The sequence below is a fragment of the Micromys minutus genome, assembly GCF_963924665.1.
Source record: "Micromys minutus genome assembly, chromosome: 6".
In the NCBI taxonomy this organism is placed as follows: Eukaryota; Metazoa; Chordata; class Mammalia; order Rodentia; family Muridae; genus Micromys; species Micromys minutus.
The window spans coordinates 26,199,616-26,217,529 of NC_137975.1; the positions used below are offsets into that span (position 1 = coordinate 26,199,616).

The 17,914-nt window shown below is 52.8% G+C and overlaps 1 protein-coding gene across 1 annotated transcript; it reads right to left on the reverse strand.

Annotated features, from left to right (window-relative positions):
• Nucleotides 1–539: 539 nt before the first annotated feature.
• LOC308421372 (receptor-type tyrosine-protein phosphatase V-like) lies at nt 540–17,867 on the reverse strand (the record flags this gene model as incomplete). The annotated part of the gene is given in 34 exon segments (XM_080917726.1): nt 540–611; nt 830–965; nt 1,212–1,375; nt 1,482–1,598; nt 1,732–1,860; nt 2,014–2,090; nt 2,174–2,252; nt 2,334–2,421; nt 2,570–2,637; nt 2,945–3,080; nt 3,198–3,358; nt 3,843–3,965; nt 4,345–4,479; nt 5,211–5,287; nt 5,396–5,486; nt 5,642–5,735; nt 7,350–7,397; nt 7,483–7,609; nt 8,663–8,730; nt 9,185–9,395; nt 9,645–9,785; nt 10,038–10,319; nt 10,622–10,888; nt 11,067–11,330; nt 13,193–13,465; nt 14,363–14,638; nt 14,754–14,999; nt 15,109–15,322; nt 15,326–15,363; nt 16,048–16,311; nt 16,509–16,778; nt 16,949–17,221; nt 17,383–17,431; nt 17,811–17,867. Coding segments are annotated over 34 exon segments (5,115 nt in total).
• Between the last annotated feature and the right edge of the window lie 47 nt (nt 17,868–17,914).

Here is a 17,914-nt window from a genome sequence, read left to right on the forward strand (position 1 = left end):
GAAGTGTGTCACTGTGGGGATGGGCTTTGAGACCCTCATCCTAGCTGCCTGGAAGTCAGTCTTCTGTTTACCTATGGAACAAGCTGTAGCTCTCTCAGAGCCTTCAGCACCATGCCTGCCTGGACACTGCCACGCTTACCACACTGGGGATAATGGACTGAACCTCTGAACCTGTAAGCCAGCCTCAAAATAAGAGTTGCCTTGGCCATGGTGTCTCCTCACAGCAATGGAAACCCTAAGACGGGTAGAAAGGTTGATGTCTGAATACACTGGAAAGGCAGAAGGTTATAGAATAGGGGACACCGGGTAAAAGTCAAGAGCGTGCCAGCCTTAGGCCAACTGGCTTAGCCAGACCAAGCTGCAGCTGTCATTTCTGCCTAGACTGGAGGATGGAGGGAAAGAACACAGCCATGTGTTTGATCATGCCTCTTTATTCATGGACTCTTCCCTTTGACAGCATGAGGCCTGGCGGGTCTGCTCTACTGGGGAAGCCGGGCCTGGGTGGATTTGCTGGAACAAGATGTCTAGCTGGGCATAAGCTACTTCCCAGCTCTGGGTAGCCCGGTCAGCAATGCACTGTTCAGACAGTTGTAGAGGTAGATATACTGCCCCTGGGGGTAGACATAGGCAAGGTACTTCACCTGCTTGACCAAACCAGACAGAAAATGGCTCTCAGAGGTCTCCTAACCCCTTCTCCTTCTGGGCAGGGTATGATGGTCCACAGAGCCACCTGGTGGTGACCTGGATGGGGTAGCCTAACAGTTGTCTGTACCTGGGACAAAAACCTTTGATCCCTTTCACGGTAAGCACCTCCCTCTTTGCCTCTCACCAGCGTTGGAGTCGTAAGGCCACAGGCCTGCGACTGCTTCAGGGCCACATTAAAGACGTCCACTGTGCGCTCGGTCGCTGCTTGCTGTAGCAGCTGCTCCATAGCCAAGAAGGTGCCCAGCTGGCTTGTTCCCTTGCTGTAATTGACCTACAGTTACATGTGGGACCTCTGGGGATGGGGCAGTGTCCAGGGACATGGGGAAATAATGGTTAGTTCCAAGGACTGAGAAATCATGCTAGGCACTTGACTGACCAGCCAGGCTAGAGAGCCCTATCAAATCCCCACAGATGAAGCAGAAAAGGCAGAGCCTTGGGAGACTGCCCTTTGACCCATGACCCTTGACCCATGATCCAAGTTAGCACATGGCATTTGTCGACGGCACCTGGAGTGGCTGAGCAGAGTCCCTGGCTTCTTGCTCTTGCCCTGGGAGCAGCACTGGGCCACAGCGTCAAGGAAGGTCAGTAGGGTGTTAGCTGGAAGCTCACACCCAGACTCTGAGCATGGAAACTGCAGGTAATGAACCTGCCTTTCCGTCCCACACTCCTCCTGAAGAAAGATCAACATTAGTGCTCGGGAAGGTGGCAGCGGGAAGCCAGCATGGGACTCTCATATCATAACCCTCTGCCCCAAGTCCTATGACCTCAACACCTACATGTGTGACTCTGAAGAGGGTACTGGGCCAGCCAGCTGTGTTGCTCTCAGCCACTCTGTGCACTGTCACTGTGTCTGTGACAATAGGCTGCAACTCCGTTGGCCAGATGTCTTGTGGCTAGGACCAAAACAGGCTTCTCAGTCAGCTTCCAAAATCTCTGCCCATGCCCTGGTTGAACAGAACATGAACTCCTCCTTTCCCTGCCCCATTCCCAGAGCCACACGTCCTGTCCCTTCACTTGCTCCCTCACCTTCTCCTTGGTATCAGGCAGGCCCAGGGAGACGACCACATGGGCACCACGCTCCCATACCATTTCCCAGAGTTCCTTTGGTCCAGCAGAGCCAGTCAGCACCACATGATCACGACCAGATGGCCCTCCCTGCAGAGCACAGCTTGTTGGTTTCCAGGGATTAAGGAGTCTTCTGACCATCCATCTGGACTATAGTAGCCCTAGGACCCAGACCCAACCCCAGGCAGGGAACGATAGTCAAAAAGAGGGAATAACAGGGCTGCAGGATCAGCATCATCTCACTGAAAAGAGTGATGCTTCCAACATTTTATCAGTAGGGCACTCCTTCACCAGGGCGAGCGGCTCCTGAGAATGACGACCTGGGAGAAGATGATGAGGATGAGGTTGCCAGGGATCTCCAGTATGCTCCACCCCAGCCAACAGTGTATCCAGTGAAACTCACAAGAGACAATGCTGTTCTGATTATAGTCAGGAGGGGGCAGCAGAGAGCCAGTCTCATCCTTGATTGCCTGCTTCAGGAGCTGAGAAAGAGATGGACATTGTAGGGTTGGGGCAGGGAGAATCGCTCCATGGTCATTCACTCCTTGGCTCAAAGTATATACCCTGTACTCCTTCAAGAAACCGGCATTGGCATTGGCTGCCCTCTTGGCACAAGCTTGTGCAAAATTCATCACAGAGATGGGGCCGCAGCTGGAGGAGGGAGGAGAGAGAAAGCACTTGGTTGTCCAGCCCCTGCTTCCAGTCTTCTCTTCTGGGTCTAGTGTACGGAAGCTCAGAGCCCTAATGGGAAGCACAGGACCAGCGCCCACCCTCCTGGACCTGGGGGTGGCTGACTTACTCTGAGGTATCAGGGGACCCTTCCAGAATCTTGTTCAACAGGCATCTGTGCAGGAAGATGTATTGGCTCTGCAGAGAGAGAGCATGGACAAAAGGGGCCTCGGTCCAGGAGAGAAATGGTCCTGGGACCAACCCACCAGGCAGGGTCATGGCAAATGGCGCTGGAGAGTCCTGAGTTGTCTATAGTGTCAAGGGTGTCAGGAGCCAGTACCTTCTCTCCCTTGACAGAAAAGCGAGTGGCGGTCTAGGTAAGACGGTGTGACTCACCCCATGCTCTTCCGCGTGCCCCCATGGGCTTCTTTTTCTCTCATGTACCATCTACCCTCTTCCACTCCTCTGGGTCTAAGCTGCCCAGCCCCATACACGGGGTCCTCACCAGGGTCTGGATCATGAGGGGCCGGTGCAACCGAAGCACGTACACCGTGTTGAACACATCTGCCACCTGCTCTTCCTCTAGCTGTCGCAGTAGCCGCAAGAGAGCCACAAAGGTGCCTGTCCTGCCCACGCCCGCACTGTCGGGACAGCCCATGAAGACTAAGCACGGGAGGGAAAGGGCGCCTAGAAATCCAGAGACCCTCCCACGCTCACGGCCAGCCAGGGCCCTCCTCCTCACCCCTGCCCGTCCTCACCTGCAATGCACCAGGATGGGTCCCTTGCCCTGGGTGGCCTGCACCTGTTCCTGTACCAGTTCTACAAAGGCGAGCAGAGAGCTGGGAGCCTCGGGGACACTGTGGTCTGGCCAGGTAGTGAACTGCAGCTGCTTGACCAGCCTCTGCTTTCGCTCGGCACCCTGGGGACGATGGGAGGGGCTGTGCTCGTTTTTTCTTAACCCCAGGGCCACATCCTAACCTCAGAAACTTTCCCCTCCAACTCTTTTTAAGGACAGAGGTAAGCTCCCGCTTCAAAGTGCAGGCCACAGCTATGTAGCCCCTACCCTTGGCTCGGTACGGACCTCCGATCCTCCTCTAATCCCTGGTGTATCTCTACCTCCCAAAGATGGCCAGGCAGTTCTATCTAGTCTCTGGCTTTCCTGTTCTAAGAGGCCACAGCATGTGGTAGCAACAGGGAGGTTAGAGTGACCAGGACCTTTGAGCTGAGCATAGGTAGAAGGACCCACTCTTTACATTGGTGTGTCTTTTTACCCCCTCCCCACAAGCCATCCCGTCCTCGTGACCAAGAACTTAGGTCCGTCATTGGGAGACAGGCCATGTGTAGCAAAAGGGGAGTCTCAGCTTGCGTGCCCTTCCCACCAGCCCTGTCCCCTGGGCACACACGTGCTGCAGCTGGAATTCCCTCCTGGTCCATTCATCCTCGGGCTCCTCTGCCAGGAGGTGAATGGTGATGTGACCATGGGTGACAGGTATGGAGTTGGCTAGCCAGTAGTGCTCACACAGTACCTAGGGTGAAGGGGTGCTTGTGGGTACTGTTCACTACCGTATCCGGCCTCAACCACCCCCACCCAGAGTCTGGTTCCTGCCATCCTCAGCCGCCTCTGTTTGCTCCAGGCCAGCCTTGTCCGTGTACAGCACAGAGGAGGTGGCCTTGGGCTGACAGAGGATAGCTGCCTTTGTCCCTGCACTGCCTAGAGTAAATGATCCAGAGAAACTGAATCAAACCAGGAACTCACGAATCCAGTGGGTCCCCCTTTTCCCCTTCTTCAGTGATTCTCAGAATCCCTTATCAACTCTCAACTTGCCCACCTGCCCCATCACGGCACTCCTGCAAGGAGGATATGCGCCATCTGGTGGTGATTCCGGGGAGCTGCAAGGCACTCACCCGCCCATTCTCCATGCCCATGGTCAGCATGATGATCACGTGGACTTGCTGCTCCCATACCAGCCTCCAGAAGTCCTCTAGCGTCTTTTTGAGAGGCCCTTGGGTGGCAATGATCTCCTGTGGGTGGCTATAGCCCTAAGATGTGGGGTGCAAGGTGGGGACATGTTACCAGTGTCTTGGCCAGCTGGGCCCATCAAACATTCAGCAGTGGTTATGATCAGGTATGATCTACAGGAACGGTGGTCCTGATGAGTGATCTGAAGGTCACTGTCACCACCCGCGTCCCACTTGGAAAGGGTGAGAAAAACATGCATGGAAATGCAAGGTCCTGAATGCTAGAAGCAGTATACCCAGTCACCCTCCCCACTAACCCTGGAGTGACTTTGTTTTCTAGAGAGTGATTTACGAAGTAGCCCAGGCTATCCTCTAATCCTCTTGACTCTGTTTTTATTATGCTGGAAACTGGTGTCTGCCATCATGCCTAGGTCCAGATCGATCTTCTTAAAGCCAAATATTCTCTCTCTCCCTCTTCCTCTCTCTCTCTCTCTCTCTCTCTCTCTCTCTATCTATCTATCTATCTATCTATATATCTATCTATCTATCTCTTTTTCACACACACACACAAACCGTGGGCTCCTTTGTGTACATGTGTGCGTGTGTGTGTGTGTGTGTGTGTGTGTGTGTGTGTGTGGTTAAGCCAGCTCTGTCTCCTGGGGGCCTAGTATCAAGCCTGGCACACAGGCTTGCCACACTAACCTCAAAAAGCATGACCTGGTGATACTCCCAGACAACTACAATAGCTAGCACAGGGCAGTGCCTTACAAAACTCCAGCAGCAATGCCCCTATGCCTGCAGACGGCTCTTACTGGGATGAAGTTGGCATTGATGTAGTCAGAATGAGGCTGTCCTGATAGCTGGGTCAGCCTGACCCTGGAGTGGTCATCTGCAGAGAGTACATGATACACATTTGGAAGCAGCAGCACATGTAGCCCCCCTTAAGGCCAAGCTCCAACCCTCTACCCATACCTCCCTACTCCCAGAATTTGCTCACAGGGTAGCACGTGTGGGTACCGGTTCTTGGGGATGTTGGCAGGATGCTCTGCCTCTAGTCTGGGCTGGTCCTTGCCCACCTCCTTCAGCTCCTATTTAGTTAAGACAGGTCCCAGTTGCAGAGGCAGACCCATCCCACCCCACAGCAGGCAAGGTAAGTGGTAGAAGTTAGGCTAGGAGGCTGGTCCAGCCCAGCCCAGATGTCCCAGTCCTCCCTCCTTGGGGCACAGGATGACAGAGGACTTACCTCAAATTCCTGGAAGAAGACCTGGTGTGCATCTGCACTCTTGGCCTCAAAACTCTGCCTGAAGCTATGGATGGGGAGGGGCCGATGGGTCCGCCTGGCAGAAGAGGAAAAGAACAGATCCTACCTTCAGGAGTGTATGATCTGCCCCGTCCTTGGAAACGGGTGCAAAGCTAGCTTGCACAGTGAGGCAATGGGAAAGACAGGCATTGGACACGCAGATGCTGGGCTGCCCCACCCTCCTTGTGTAGAAAAGAAAGTTTCTCCATGACCAGGCAGACCCCCAAATCCATAGTGTGATAAAATGAAAGAAGGGAGCAGCAAGGGAGACAGGCCAAAGGCACATACATATGTGCATATATGTATGTGTATATACATATACACATACGTATACATATGTGCATATACATAGGTGCCAGGGCATTTGCACACAGCTGATTATTGTGTTTCGGAGTTTCTTCAGTTTGGGGGATCAAACCTAGGGCCTGCACACAGTAGGCAAAGGCTAAAGCTGTGACCTGTAGTCCAGCCTATGTGGATCAACTCAACAGGAAGTCAATATGGAGAAAAGATCAATGGGCCTGATTCGATCCACGTGGTTTCTCCAGCCTTCACTTCACCTTTCATAGTATATTTAAAAAAAAAAAAAAAAAAAAAAAAACTTTTTCCCCCCTGAAGTGCACATGGCTTGCCAGAAGGCCAGTTAGCAAGGACTGGAGGAGTGTGGTGCTTAATATATGCCCATCTTGGCCCAGCGTGGTACCCGAATTATAAGTAAATGCTATTCTGGATGCTGCTGTGAAGATGTTTTACGGGTAATATTAACATTCAACTTCTCTGACAGACTGATTTTTCTTTAAATCATATCAATTTTTTACCTTTGTTTTTCCCTGAGACAGGATCTCTCTGTGTGGCCCTGACTATCCTGGAACTCAATTTTTAAATCAGTCTGGCCTGGAACACACAGAGATCTGTCTGCCTCTGCTTCCTGAGGGCTGGGATTAAAAGACCTCCCGGCTTTTGGGGGGAGGGGCATGTATGGACACATGAGGCAGAGGCCAGGTGTCACTCTCAGTCACTCTCCACCTTTCTCACTGACTCAGTGTCTCTCAAGTGAACCTAGAGTTCGCCATTTTGGCTATTCTCGATGATCAGCTTGCTCCTCCGACTCCATCAGCATGCCCCCAGCCAGCACTGACATCACAGCGGGCCGCCATACCCGCCAGACCTCCAGTTCTCACGCCTACATAGTGAATACTTTACCCACTGAGCCATCGCGCCAGCCCTCTCTGGCCCTTTGGAAATAGCAGCAAATGGCCAAGCCAAAGATAGCCCCTCTTGTGAGATGGCCTTGTCCAATCAGTGAAAAGCCATAATACTACCAAGACTGACTTGTCCCCACTAAGAGGGATTCTGCCAGCAGATGCCTTCAGACCCTTGGGGGGGGGTGTCTCTGGCTGGCTACCTCATACATTCCCACTCCTTGATCCCAGCTCTCTGAAATCCTTGACTTCTACAGTGAGAGTTCCAGTAGGGGGAGGAAGGAGAAGAACTAGAAGAGAAAAACGATGTCTGAAAAGCCTGACTAACAGAGTCTAGAGTCCCCTGCCTGGTGCAACCCCAGAGCTTCACAGAGCTGCCAGCAAGCTGTGCTGTAAGGCCGCGGTGCGCTGCTGCCGTGTCATTGGGAAGCATGTTTCTATGCACTCACCACAGATTGTAAAGCATCAACTCCTGGGAAAAGCCACCCTTCTCTGGCCTGTGACAGTGGAGAAGAGAATGGGAGGCAAGCTAGGGTCTACTCCCATCACAGGACATCCCGGTCCCGCCTGCCCCCTCCTCACCTTGGTCCCTTCAGGCGCCACCAACACAGCAAGCAAAGCACTGAACACACAATGACAACGCAGCCTGCCACAGTCCCCATCATAACTGTCAGGGGCATGGCCACCAGAGGGATGCTGGCCTGGGGCTCTGCAGAAGGCAAGGAAACATCAAACATGGCAGCTCCACAACTGGCCCCACAGGCCACGCCAGCCTCCGTGACTACCACCTGCTGCAGTAACCAGCAGCCACACTGGGCTCTTGAGCACCCACAGTGTGGCTACAACAATCTAAGATCCATGCAGTATAAGACCACATGAGCAGCCAAAGGCTGAGGAGGGGGTCTCAGTGGTTTTTATTCGTTGGGGACTTTCGTTGTTGTTTTTGTTTGTTTGCTCGCTTGCTTTGTTTTGTGTTTGAGATAGTCTCAAGAATCCCAGGACGACTTCCAATCAGATATTTGAGGACAGCCTTGAACTTCTGACTCCCCACCTTTCAGATACTGGGGTTACTGGTGTGGTCCACAGTACTCTTTCTGTTGGGTGCTAGACTCTCAAACACTTCCCGATTTTGAAACATTAGCTTAATTTTAACTATTCTCGTTTAAATAAAACAGTTGCTAAAAGTAACTGTTACTTCTTCCCATTGTATTTGTTTCCTGTTGTTGTTTGTTGAGACAGAGTATTCCTCTAAAACCCTCGCTGGCTTGGAACTAGGCAGAGCAAGGTAAGCTTAGAGATTTGCCTGCTTCTGTCTTCTGGGGTATGGGGGATGTGAGGTTAAAGCATATGTCACCACACTCTGCCACCTATCTCTCTTTACTTCCCAATGTGCTTACTAGGAAATTCTAATGTATAGACCCTGTTTGGCTACCTTGGAGTCTCCAATAGGGTTCCTTCTGAACAAAGCTGTTCTTGAACACCAGGGGTTTGGGGGAGTAGCCAGTTACAGAGCAGAGCAGGAAGATGCCGAGAGCAGTACACAGAGTGGCAGCCCCTTCAGAACCTCTGTCTCTTCCACAGTTGCTCCAAGCCACACCCCAGGTCTGAAGTCTAGCACAGGTCATTGATGTTCTGGACCCCAACACTGCCAAGCAGCACTTGACTTCCATGAGCTCAGTCCCTCCCACCGCTTCCCAAGAGGGATACCAGCCCTTCTCCCTCTCCAGCGTCTAGCTGGCACCCAGTCAGGTACCCGGCCTACCTGAGAAAGCAGAGAAGGTGAGGACGGTCCCCGGAGTGCTGAGCCTACTCAAGGCCACAACGCTGAACCTGGGACAAAGGAGTGGGGCTTTGTACTGAGAAGGAGACCCTTGCTGAGAAGCAGCAATGGCCACCTCAGCCAACTCGTTCCCGGCCTGTTGTGTCTAGAGGCTGTACACTGTACAGTCTGCTCCTTATCATTCTACATGAACCACCTCTGGCTTCTCTTGTCTCTGGCTTGTTCTGGGAGCAAGAGGTAATTCCTGATACAGGGAACCAGAAAACCTTGGGTTTTCCCTGAAAGTCCCCCAAAGAATCTACCCCCTCCCAGTTCTTTTTTAAAAAAAAGAACCATGCATCAGGTGGGTGTCCCCTCCCCCTCCCCTGCACTGATGCCAGGAAGTAATCCAAATAACTGTGGAGCCTTGTGGACTGGCACTTGAGTTCTGTTAGAAGTCTGTCCCTGTCTACTGTCCAGAGTGGAGTTTAGAGTAACTGTCCGCCCTGCGGCCTCAGCTCTCACCTATACTGGAAGCCTGGCTTGAGATGCCCATTGCATATCTCCTGGGTGTTGTCACAGTCCTCTGTACCCACAGGTACTGTCCAGGATCTTGGCACAGCCCAAGGCTCTGGGTAGAAGGGGTTTGGGAACAGGAGAGCCAGGTAGGTGTCGAGTCCTCTGTAATTGTGGTCATACCATGTGTGGTTGATGGCTTCCTGGGGAGGCTGGGCCACTGAAGAGGAGGGGGAAAGAGACCGAGGGACATGAGCAGTGTGTCAGGAGGCTACCCTCTTTTTCTGAGAGTACCTCCACTCACAATATAACACCCACCTTATCCTCAATGACAGCCAAGCCCTTTCCTGTTACAGACTGGCCCTGGCATTGGCTTTTCATGCAGTCTCCCCCGCACCCCCAGACCATCCTCACCTGCCTGTGCCTGCACAACCATGTTCTCCCAGACCCTTTCAAGACCAGAACTCACGTGTCATGTTGGTGGTGGCAATTATGCCATACCACTGGATCTGCCCGTCATCTTTACCAAACATGCCACGCGTGACTGTCACACCCATCCCTGTCCCCAGCTCCACCTGGGGGGGCTCAGCTAACTCTGGAGGGTGCCAAACTGGGAACAGAGAAAAGGAAACCAAGGCTTCAACTCAGCAGTGACAATCACCCTTCCAGGACACACCTTCATCTATTCAGCACTCTCAGGACACCTGGTGACAAATGACTAGTGGACAATTAAATAAGGACCGGGAGGGTTCTTGAGTTAGGGTGTCAAGGAGAGCCCAGGTAGCCAGGCTCAGAAGAGGGACTGCACCAGTGGACAGTAGTGGAGGAAGCCTAGGAACAGAAAACAGTACAAAGTGCCTACCCTCAACAGAAGTAGTGCACACCAGGGTAACTGCCCGGCTCCACTGGCCATTCCTGCCTAGCACAGTGAGGCTAAGGCGGTAAGAAGTGGTGGGTATCAAGTTGGGCAACAGGAGAGCATCCTCTGAGGTGTTGACCTGGAAGACAAAATGGGCACTCCCTCCTGGCACCAGCTGCTCTACCACCACCAGACAGACATCCACATCTCCAGCAGGCATTGTCCAGTTCAGGGCCAGGTAGGTGGCTTCGGGTTGACAGAGCACATCTTCCACAGGGCCAGGCTCTGGGGAAACAGAACGCTCCGTTGTGTGGGCGTCAGTGTCGGGTGAGAGTCAGAGACTCCCAAAACCGGAGGACAGAAAGGGCTAACATTGATGCCCATGAAAGGGACAGCATGGAGGAACGACCTGTCTTTGGGTCCCCGTTGCCCATCTGACAAGGCATAAACTGGAACAGAGGTGTACAAGACATCTGACTGGGAGGAACGGGTGGTTTAGAGAAGAAAACCAAGCCTCTCAGGCATACTACATTTCACTGAAGACATCCACAGGTCTTAAGGGAACCTGCGTTAGATAGGGAACGTACCCACAGGCAGCACCACCGGGTGAGTGGAGGCCTGGAGCGGCCCCGCCCGACACTTCACAGACATCGAGATGGTATGTCCTGGTGTGAGATCCCTTAGCATGAGGAGCTCTTGGCCTAGTGACAGGGGTTGCTCCCAAGAGAGGTGTCCAGCATCTGAGAGTTGGACATGACATGTCCCTTTTCCTAGGGGACCACTGGGCCAGGCCAGGTTAACCACAGCACTGGCTGCTTGCGTTGACAGGAGCAGTTCACTGGGTGTGAGTGGATCTGTGGAGAGAAGGCAGAGGTCAGCCAGACCCCTGGTCCTAGTCCTGAGAATGCCTCACACAGTGCTGGGGCTGGCTGACCTCATTCGGGGTGTTTGCTGTGGAGCTGAGAAATGGGGCTCAGGTGGAGCTAATGTGCCCAGGGGTCTCCTCCCCCAGTGCCTTTCACGCCCACTCACAGGTCCAAGCAGAGACGTTGGCTGCTGCAGTGTAAAGGGGCCCAGCCCAGGAGATGACTTCCACCTTGTACTTAGTGCCAGGAGTCAAACCCAAAAAGCTTGTGCTGTCTGCCTTGGGCCCCATGGTGCTGGTGGCTGTCTGGGCACTCTCCTGGTATAGGGTCACTTGGTAGCTGCTCCGGCCTCCAGGAGCGTGGGCCCAGGACACTTGGAGTTGGGTGGGAGTTTCACTGGTGACATTTACTGACGTAGGAGCTGAGGGGGCTTCGGAGAGACCAATTGGGGAGCACAGATAGAGATATAATAACCTAAATTAAATGCCTACCACCACCAAAGATTATCCCTGTCCTTGGCCCCAGAGCCTAGGAATTCAGTGTAGTTCAGAGCAGCAGATGAACCTCTGACTAGACTCTGAGGCACATCTACCACATATCCTAAGCAACAGGGACAATATCAAAGTTTATCACTCACTTTGGCCCTGCCACCTCCCACTGGGAATCAAACCTAAATTTAGCAGCCCAGGAGTGATGGATGGACATTTCTTCCCAGAGCTTACAGCCAAGGAGTTGGGAAACCCATATGTCAGAAGGTGGTTGTCTGGGACCTAGCTACTGCCTCATCCACCTTCCAAAGCCTGGGATCTGGAGTCATAATGATCTTTGCCTAGTCACAGCGTAACAGACCTCTTTACAGATAAGGAAACTGAGGCTCAGGGGGAGCAAAGACTTGTTCTCAGAGCCAAGTCACAGCTAGGAGCCTGGTTTTCTGGCTTCCAAGCCAGGCTTCCCCCAGGTGTCTGAGGTCCTACAGTCCTTGGGGGGGATCTAAAGGCCAGTGATAGTGCCCAGGAGAGAGAAGGAACCCAAAAGGGAGGGCACAAGCAAGTGTGGGGAGTCCGCATGTTGGAGAAGGTTGTGCTGGGGTTAAGGGGTCCTACCTACTCATTTGCCCCTAAGAAGCGCTTCAGCAAATCAGATTGGTATGAAAGGGGATTCCAAACCCAGCCTTGCAGGCGCTGGGAGCTCTTTGTGGGGTGCTCACCATATACTCTGCACCTCTGTATTTCTGTGCTCTGCCCCACTGTGCAAAGCTGGGGTTGGCTATATCAGGGAAACTATTCTGTTCATACTGCCTGAACAAAAATACCAAACTTTCCTTGTAAGGCTAAGGAGTCTAGAAGAGGTTACCTTTTCTCTTTGTTCCCTCACCTATGAATCAAGGTGACCACAGTGTCCAACTCCTGAACTTGTCACAGTGGGTATACAAGAGAACACAGTAGGGCAATATTCAAGGAGCCCAGTGAGTACACTGTTGTTACTAATGGCTCACACCCAGACAGCATTAGAGGGTCATCCCAAGATTGGTGTGTGTCGTGGTAAATATTTAAAAAGGTAACCTTTTTTCCTGGCACCAGTAGGGCCACATGGTACTGTGGTGATCTTTACCTCAGGGGCTCCATGCTGACCCCAATTACTCGCAGACCCCTGCTTCCTTTGACCCAGGCAGTCTGCTCCACCCCAGAGTGTTGTTTTCACCCACATTCCCTCGGCAGGTTGTTCCCAAGCCTTGCACACACACATCCCAATTTCATGGCAGGCTTTGTGTGTCCTGCACTACACCCTCTTTTGAACTCAATTAAGTCACCACATCAAAGAACACACCAGAATACTCTGATCCTATTGGTATGATATAATTTGCCTGCCTAGATAAGTCAAATGATCTTGTACAATTCCATCCCTTACAAAATATTCATAACAACCTTTATCCATATAGAGATGTGCCGAGAGCAACATCCACGTCTGCTTCCATGTTGTTCCTTCTTGTGTCTCCTGCTTTCTCCTTCCCTCTGCCTTACTAAAACTTTGTCCCCACCCCACTCTCTACTGTCCGACCATATCGCCTTGACATCAACCTACAGGTGTGGCACCATGCAAGGGTACAAACACAGGAGTCCCTAGAGGGCCTTGTGAAAAGTTTCCTGGTGCCTCAGGACCAGGAGACAGACCCCAAGAGATCCAAGGCCATATGAGGCAGACCCCACAGACAGCTTCACTGCCTACTTGCAGTGTCAGAGTCCCTGAGAGCCCAAAGGCTGGGAAAGGAGACTGTGGTAGGGCAGCACTCACGTGTCCAGCCTGTGGCGTTGGTGCTGCTGCTTTCTTCAGATCCCCACAAGGTAGACAGCTGTACCTGGAACTCACAGCCTACAGCCAGCTGGGCCCAGGAGAAGTTCTGGGCCTCCTGGGATAGGATCTTCTCACTTTCCAGAGTCAGGGGCCTCAGCCTGTAAAGCCTTAAATGAAAGGCATCCCTGCCACCCGGTGGGTGATACCACGAAGCCTTCAGTGCTGCAGACTGGCAGGCAAAACTCAGACTCAGGTTGGTGGGAGGAGCTGGGCCTTTGAGGACAGGAAGAGACAGATTTAGGACAATGTGAAATTGCCCTCCTTGATCCCCAAGTTCCAACTTCCAGGAGACTCTAAGCTTGCTGCTTTGACTGCCCAGAAAAACCTCTTGCAGAGATGGTATCCAACATCTGCCCCTTGACCCTTGCCCTTTACCTGCCTCCTACCCTGAGGTATGTCAGCTCCCTAAACACATGTTTACTTCTCTTGCTTCCAATACAGCCAGCTCAGTACCCGTTCCTGCCCCCTTTCAGGACCCACTACCCATCATTCTCTGATGGGTTTGACATGGTCTCTGTCAAAATGCCTCTAGACTGTGGGTCCTTGGCAAGTGTAGGCCCTTCACCCATCCATCTATCCTCACAGCTTTCTTTTTCAGTTCATCCCCCCTCCTTCTCTGAGAACCCTGTTCTGACTCCCTAAGCAGGTGTCTGTCTATGAGTATGAAAAGATCTAAGCAAGCCGCAATAAAATTCCTGATCATCAGCCATTTTAAAGTATAAGAAAATAGTTAATACATCATGCATATCCCTACTAATTTATTTCTATTTGTTATAATATGATGTATAAAATCATTGCATCATCAGCATATGAACCATGTTTGTCAGTCTGTCTTTCTGGACTTGTTCATAATCTTTGGCCTTAGCACCCAACCCCATTCCTAAAACAATGAGAAGCAATAAGTAGATGTTTGTCAGAAGGAGGGGTAAAGGGACAGAGGGATATGAGATGAGGGACAGGTGAGGGGCACATAGATGAGTAGGCACAGCCAGCCAGTCACGTGACAGGAGGTAGCAGGTGCTTGATTCAGGAAAGGCCTCTATTGTCACTCACACCACAGAGAAGAGCAGAGAGTAGAGGATACAAGGGGCATCCTCCCGGGGAACTCACGGGTGCAGCTGTGAATCTTCCGAGAGTCGGAGCTGAGGTTCCCAGCCCAGGCCCACGCTGACACGGTGTAGCAGGAACCAGGTACCAGAGATTTCAGAGTCAGGCTAGAAACGTCAGGGCCCAAGTCAACAAGGTTGCCAGGTGACCTCTGGCTGCCATCCTGATGCCAGGTGACCTTATAACCTTCCAGCTGCCCTGGTGCTGAAGACCAACCAAGAGTCAGGTCAGATGGGCTGTTCCTGCTGATGACTTCTAGTGACTGCGGTGGCAGAGGACCTGAAGAGGGGACGATTTGGCAAGGGACCATGTCATAGCCCTGTGATACCCGGCTCTCCTGAATCCCTCCTTCCCTCCAGACCCAGGCCCAAAGGACTCGGATGCTGGCACTCACTTGTGTAGCCTGTGATGCTCTGGGTGATGTCTCCCATGGACGATGCAATGTCCACCCTGTAGTGGGCTCCAGGTACCAAGCCACAGAATGTGACGTGAGTGGCACCAGAGGGCACAGAGATGTTCCCTAGGAGGCCTGGGGCATCGTCAGAATAGAGTAGGGCCCATCTCCCGGACTGCTTGGAAGCTTCCAGTCCATCTAGCCACAGTCTGGCACCAGGGACCTCGCTGGGAATTGTAGTAGATTCTGGAGAATCAGCAGACCCCCCCCCCCCAGAAGGTGAGGACCCTGGTCCCTATGGCTGCAGATTCCCTATGCGAGCTCCCAGCCTGAGCCCTGTTCCAACCAGACTCACCAGACAGCCAGGTACTGCCCTCCACCCAAGCATCATAAGGTCCAGCTAGAACCTTTAGCTCCAACGTGTAGTGTCCTGGAGGCAGGGGCCCTGGGAAGACAGCATTGCACTCCTCAGGGCCCAGGGTATATGTACTCTCCATTGGCCCACTTAACTTCAGAACATAGCTGTCCCGGGCTCCCAGCCCTGCTTTCCAGCTTGCCCAGAGCTCGTTTCATAAGGGGGTCAGCACCAGGTCAGATGGGTAAGAGGGATCTGAGGAGACAGGGGTAGATAAGGTGGGTAAGGAAACTCATTCTATGCTCTAACCACTACACATACCTGCCAGCCACTTATTTGGGTATTACCAGCTTCATTCTTCATACTGCAAATGAGCGCCAAGACCTGGCAGCTACCAACCTTGGCCATGGGCAACACAACCATAACAGAAACAAGAGAACATCGGGTGCTCACACCTGTGCCTGCCAGCCTAGCCTGAAGGATTCGACACACAGTACCTCCCACAACACGAACCCTAACTAACACCCAGGGAAGGTAAGCAGCATGCCCAGAGACACACAGCCAATGGGTAGCGGAAACTGTTAACCACCACGCGACTCTCTCTGAGTGAAAACATGGTGACAGAGGCAAATGTCCAGCCTAGGTTCGGAGTCAACCACATTTATATACAGGGTGATTTGTGCTCTCTGTGTACCTCTGTGCTTAAGTAATATAGGACAGCGAGACCTTTATCCGGGTCTTTGGGGATTCAACATAACTATACTCAGAACATGGCAGGCTCCTAGCCTACCTGGAAAGAGTTTAGTTGATCATACCCACTACCATCACAAGTCAACCAGAGGGACACCCCCTTCCAGGCCTTGGAGAAAACCCTCCTTGTTCTTCACTACTTGGCCAGAGGAGAATGAAACAGCCTCTGTGTGTCCCCTAGGCACTCACAGGTCCACTCAGTGGCATTGGGTCCCCAAATCTGGTGGGGCCCAGCAGCAGCACAAATCTTCAGCTCATAGGGTGTACCCGGAGACAGGCGAAAGAAGGTGTAGGTTGAGACCCCTTGTCTGACCACTGCAGTCATGTTGGTGCCTTCAAGGAGGTCTGTGAGCATCAGGTGAAACCAGGCGGCCCCTTTAGAGCTGTTCCAGAAGGCTTGCAGGCTACTGGTACCCAAGGCACGTAGTGCTAGGTGATCAGGAGGTACAGGCTCTGCAGGAAGTACAGACCAAACAGAGACATGCTTGAGGAAGAACTCTGAGCAAGATGCTCACACCAGCTTTAGCATGAGGGATCCCAGACACCTAGCCACACTCGGACACATCACCTGTGATGTTCGAGACTCAACATCACTCTCACATCCCTCAGTCTAGCAGCTACCTGGGTCCCTGGCGAGCTGCCCCCCTTACCTGTCCATTGGAGGATACTAGTCTTCACATGGAGAGTGCCAGACCAGGTGATAACTTCCAAGACATACTGACTACCTGGCAAAAGGTCGCCAAAATTGTAAGACAGGGTGTCAGGCGACACAGAGACATTACATGCCAGAGTTTGTGATTCCAAGTGGTAGAGGAGAAGTTGGTAGCCATCTTGATCTCCAGGGGCATCGCTCCATGAGGCTTCCAGGCTGGCTGGGTTCCCAGCACTGTGCAGCTGTATTCCATGGACCACTGCTGGGGCTGTGCCAAAGGTCAAGAAAAGCACCAAAGTCTGTACAAAGGGCTCGCCATCCTAGGGGGATGTCTCTTTTGGTTTCTCTGAGCCCCCCGGCTAGTTATCTAGAGCAGCTGTCACCTCCTGCCCCAACCCCAAGTAAAACCAAAGTCCCCTCCACCTGCAGGCTTCATACCAGTTTGGGCAGTGAGGGTAATTGTGACATTCTGCCAACAGGGACTTAGGACAGTCAGTTCCAGCTGGTAGCGACTCCCTGGCACCAGGCCATGGAACTCAAAGCTGGACTCATTTGTGCGAGCCAGGAGCTGTCGCCCTTCTGGAGAACCTGAGGAGTTCATCCTCCTGAGGCAGAGGGCATAGTCAAATCCACCTGGCTCTGCAGTTGTCCAGCTCAGAAACAGGCTGGTAGGCTTCCCACGGCTGCTGATGTTCACGCTCAGAGGTGGACCTGGGGAATAGGGGTGGATACAATTCATCCACCCAATACCTTTTCTGCCCTGAAAACAAAAGACAAGACCGGGGACTGGGGGATGCAGAGTCTAGTGGAGAAATTAGCCCTATGACCCACCTACTGCCCACATCCAGAACCCTCTCCCTAAGGACACCTACCTCCAACCTGCCTGTCTGGGCTCCCTTCCAAGGATGAGCATGCATCTTCCTATAGGGAGGAGAGGAACTGGGGAAGCAGATGTGTAGAGGCCTCTGGAGCTCAGGCTTCTGGGAAAGCCAACGGAGTGAGGATCCAGACCAGAGAGAAGATTCCCTGTGTGTCAGACTCCCACACACTGACTGTCACACGCTACTGAAGAGACCTGTCCTGACAGAATGCCTCTGTACAGCCAGCAGGCAGTAGCCAGCAGCCTGGAAGGCTGGAACAGTCCGTCCTCCCGGCTTCTGTGCTGGCCTGGGAGGGAAGGGAGCAATTTCCCTCTTCCATAATCAAGACCAGCTGTGGAGCCCCGTAGAGAGTTGGGAAGCCTAGACATGCCCCGGAGAACAGGCCCACCCTACCCCGCCCCGCCCCATGCCCAACTTACCTCTGCCAAAAAGCCCTGGAGCCAGAGGAGGGCAGCTAACAGAATCAGGGGCCTCATCCTGAGAAAGTCTGCAGGGGCAAAGTTGGGAGGCAGAACTAGGCCCT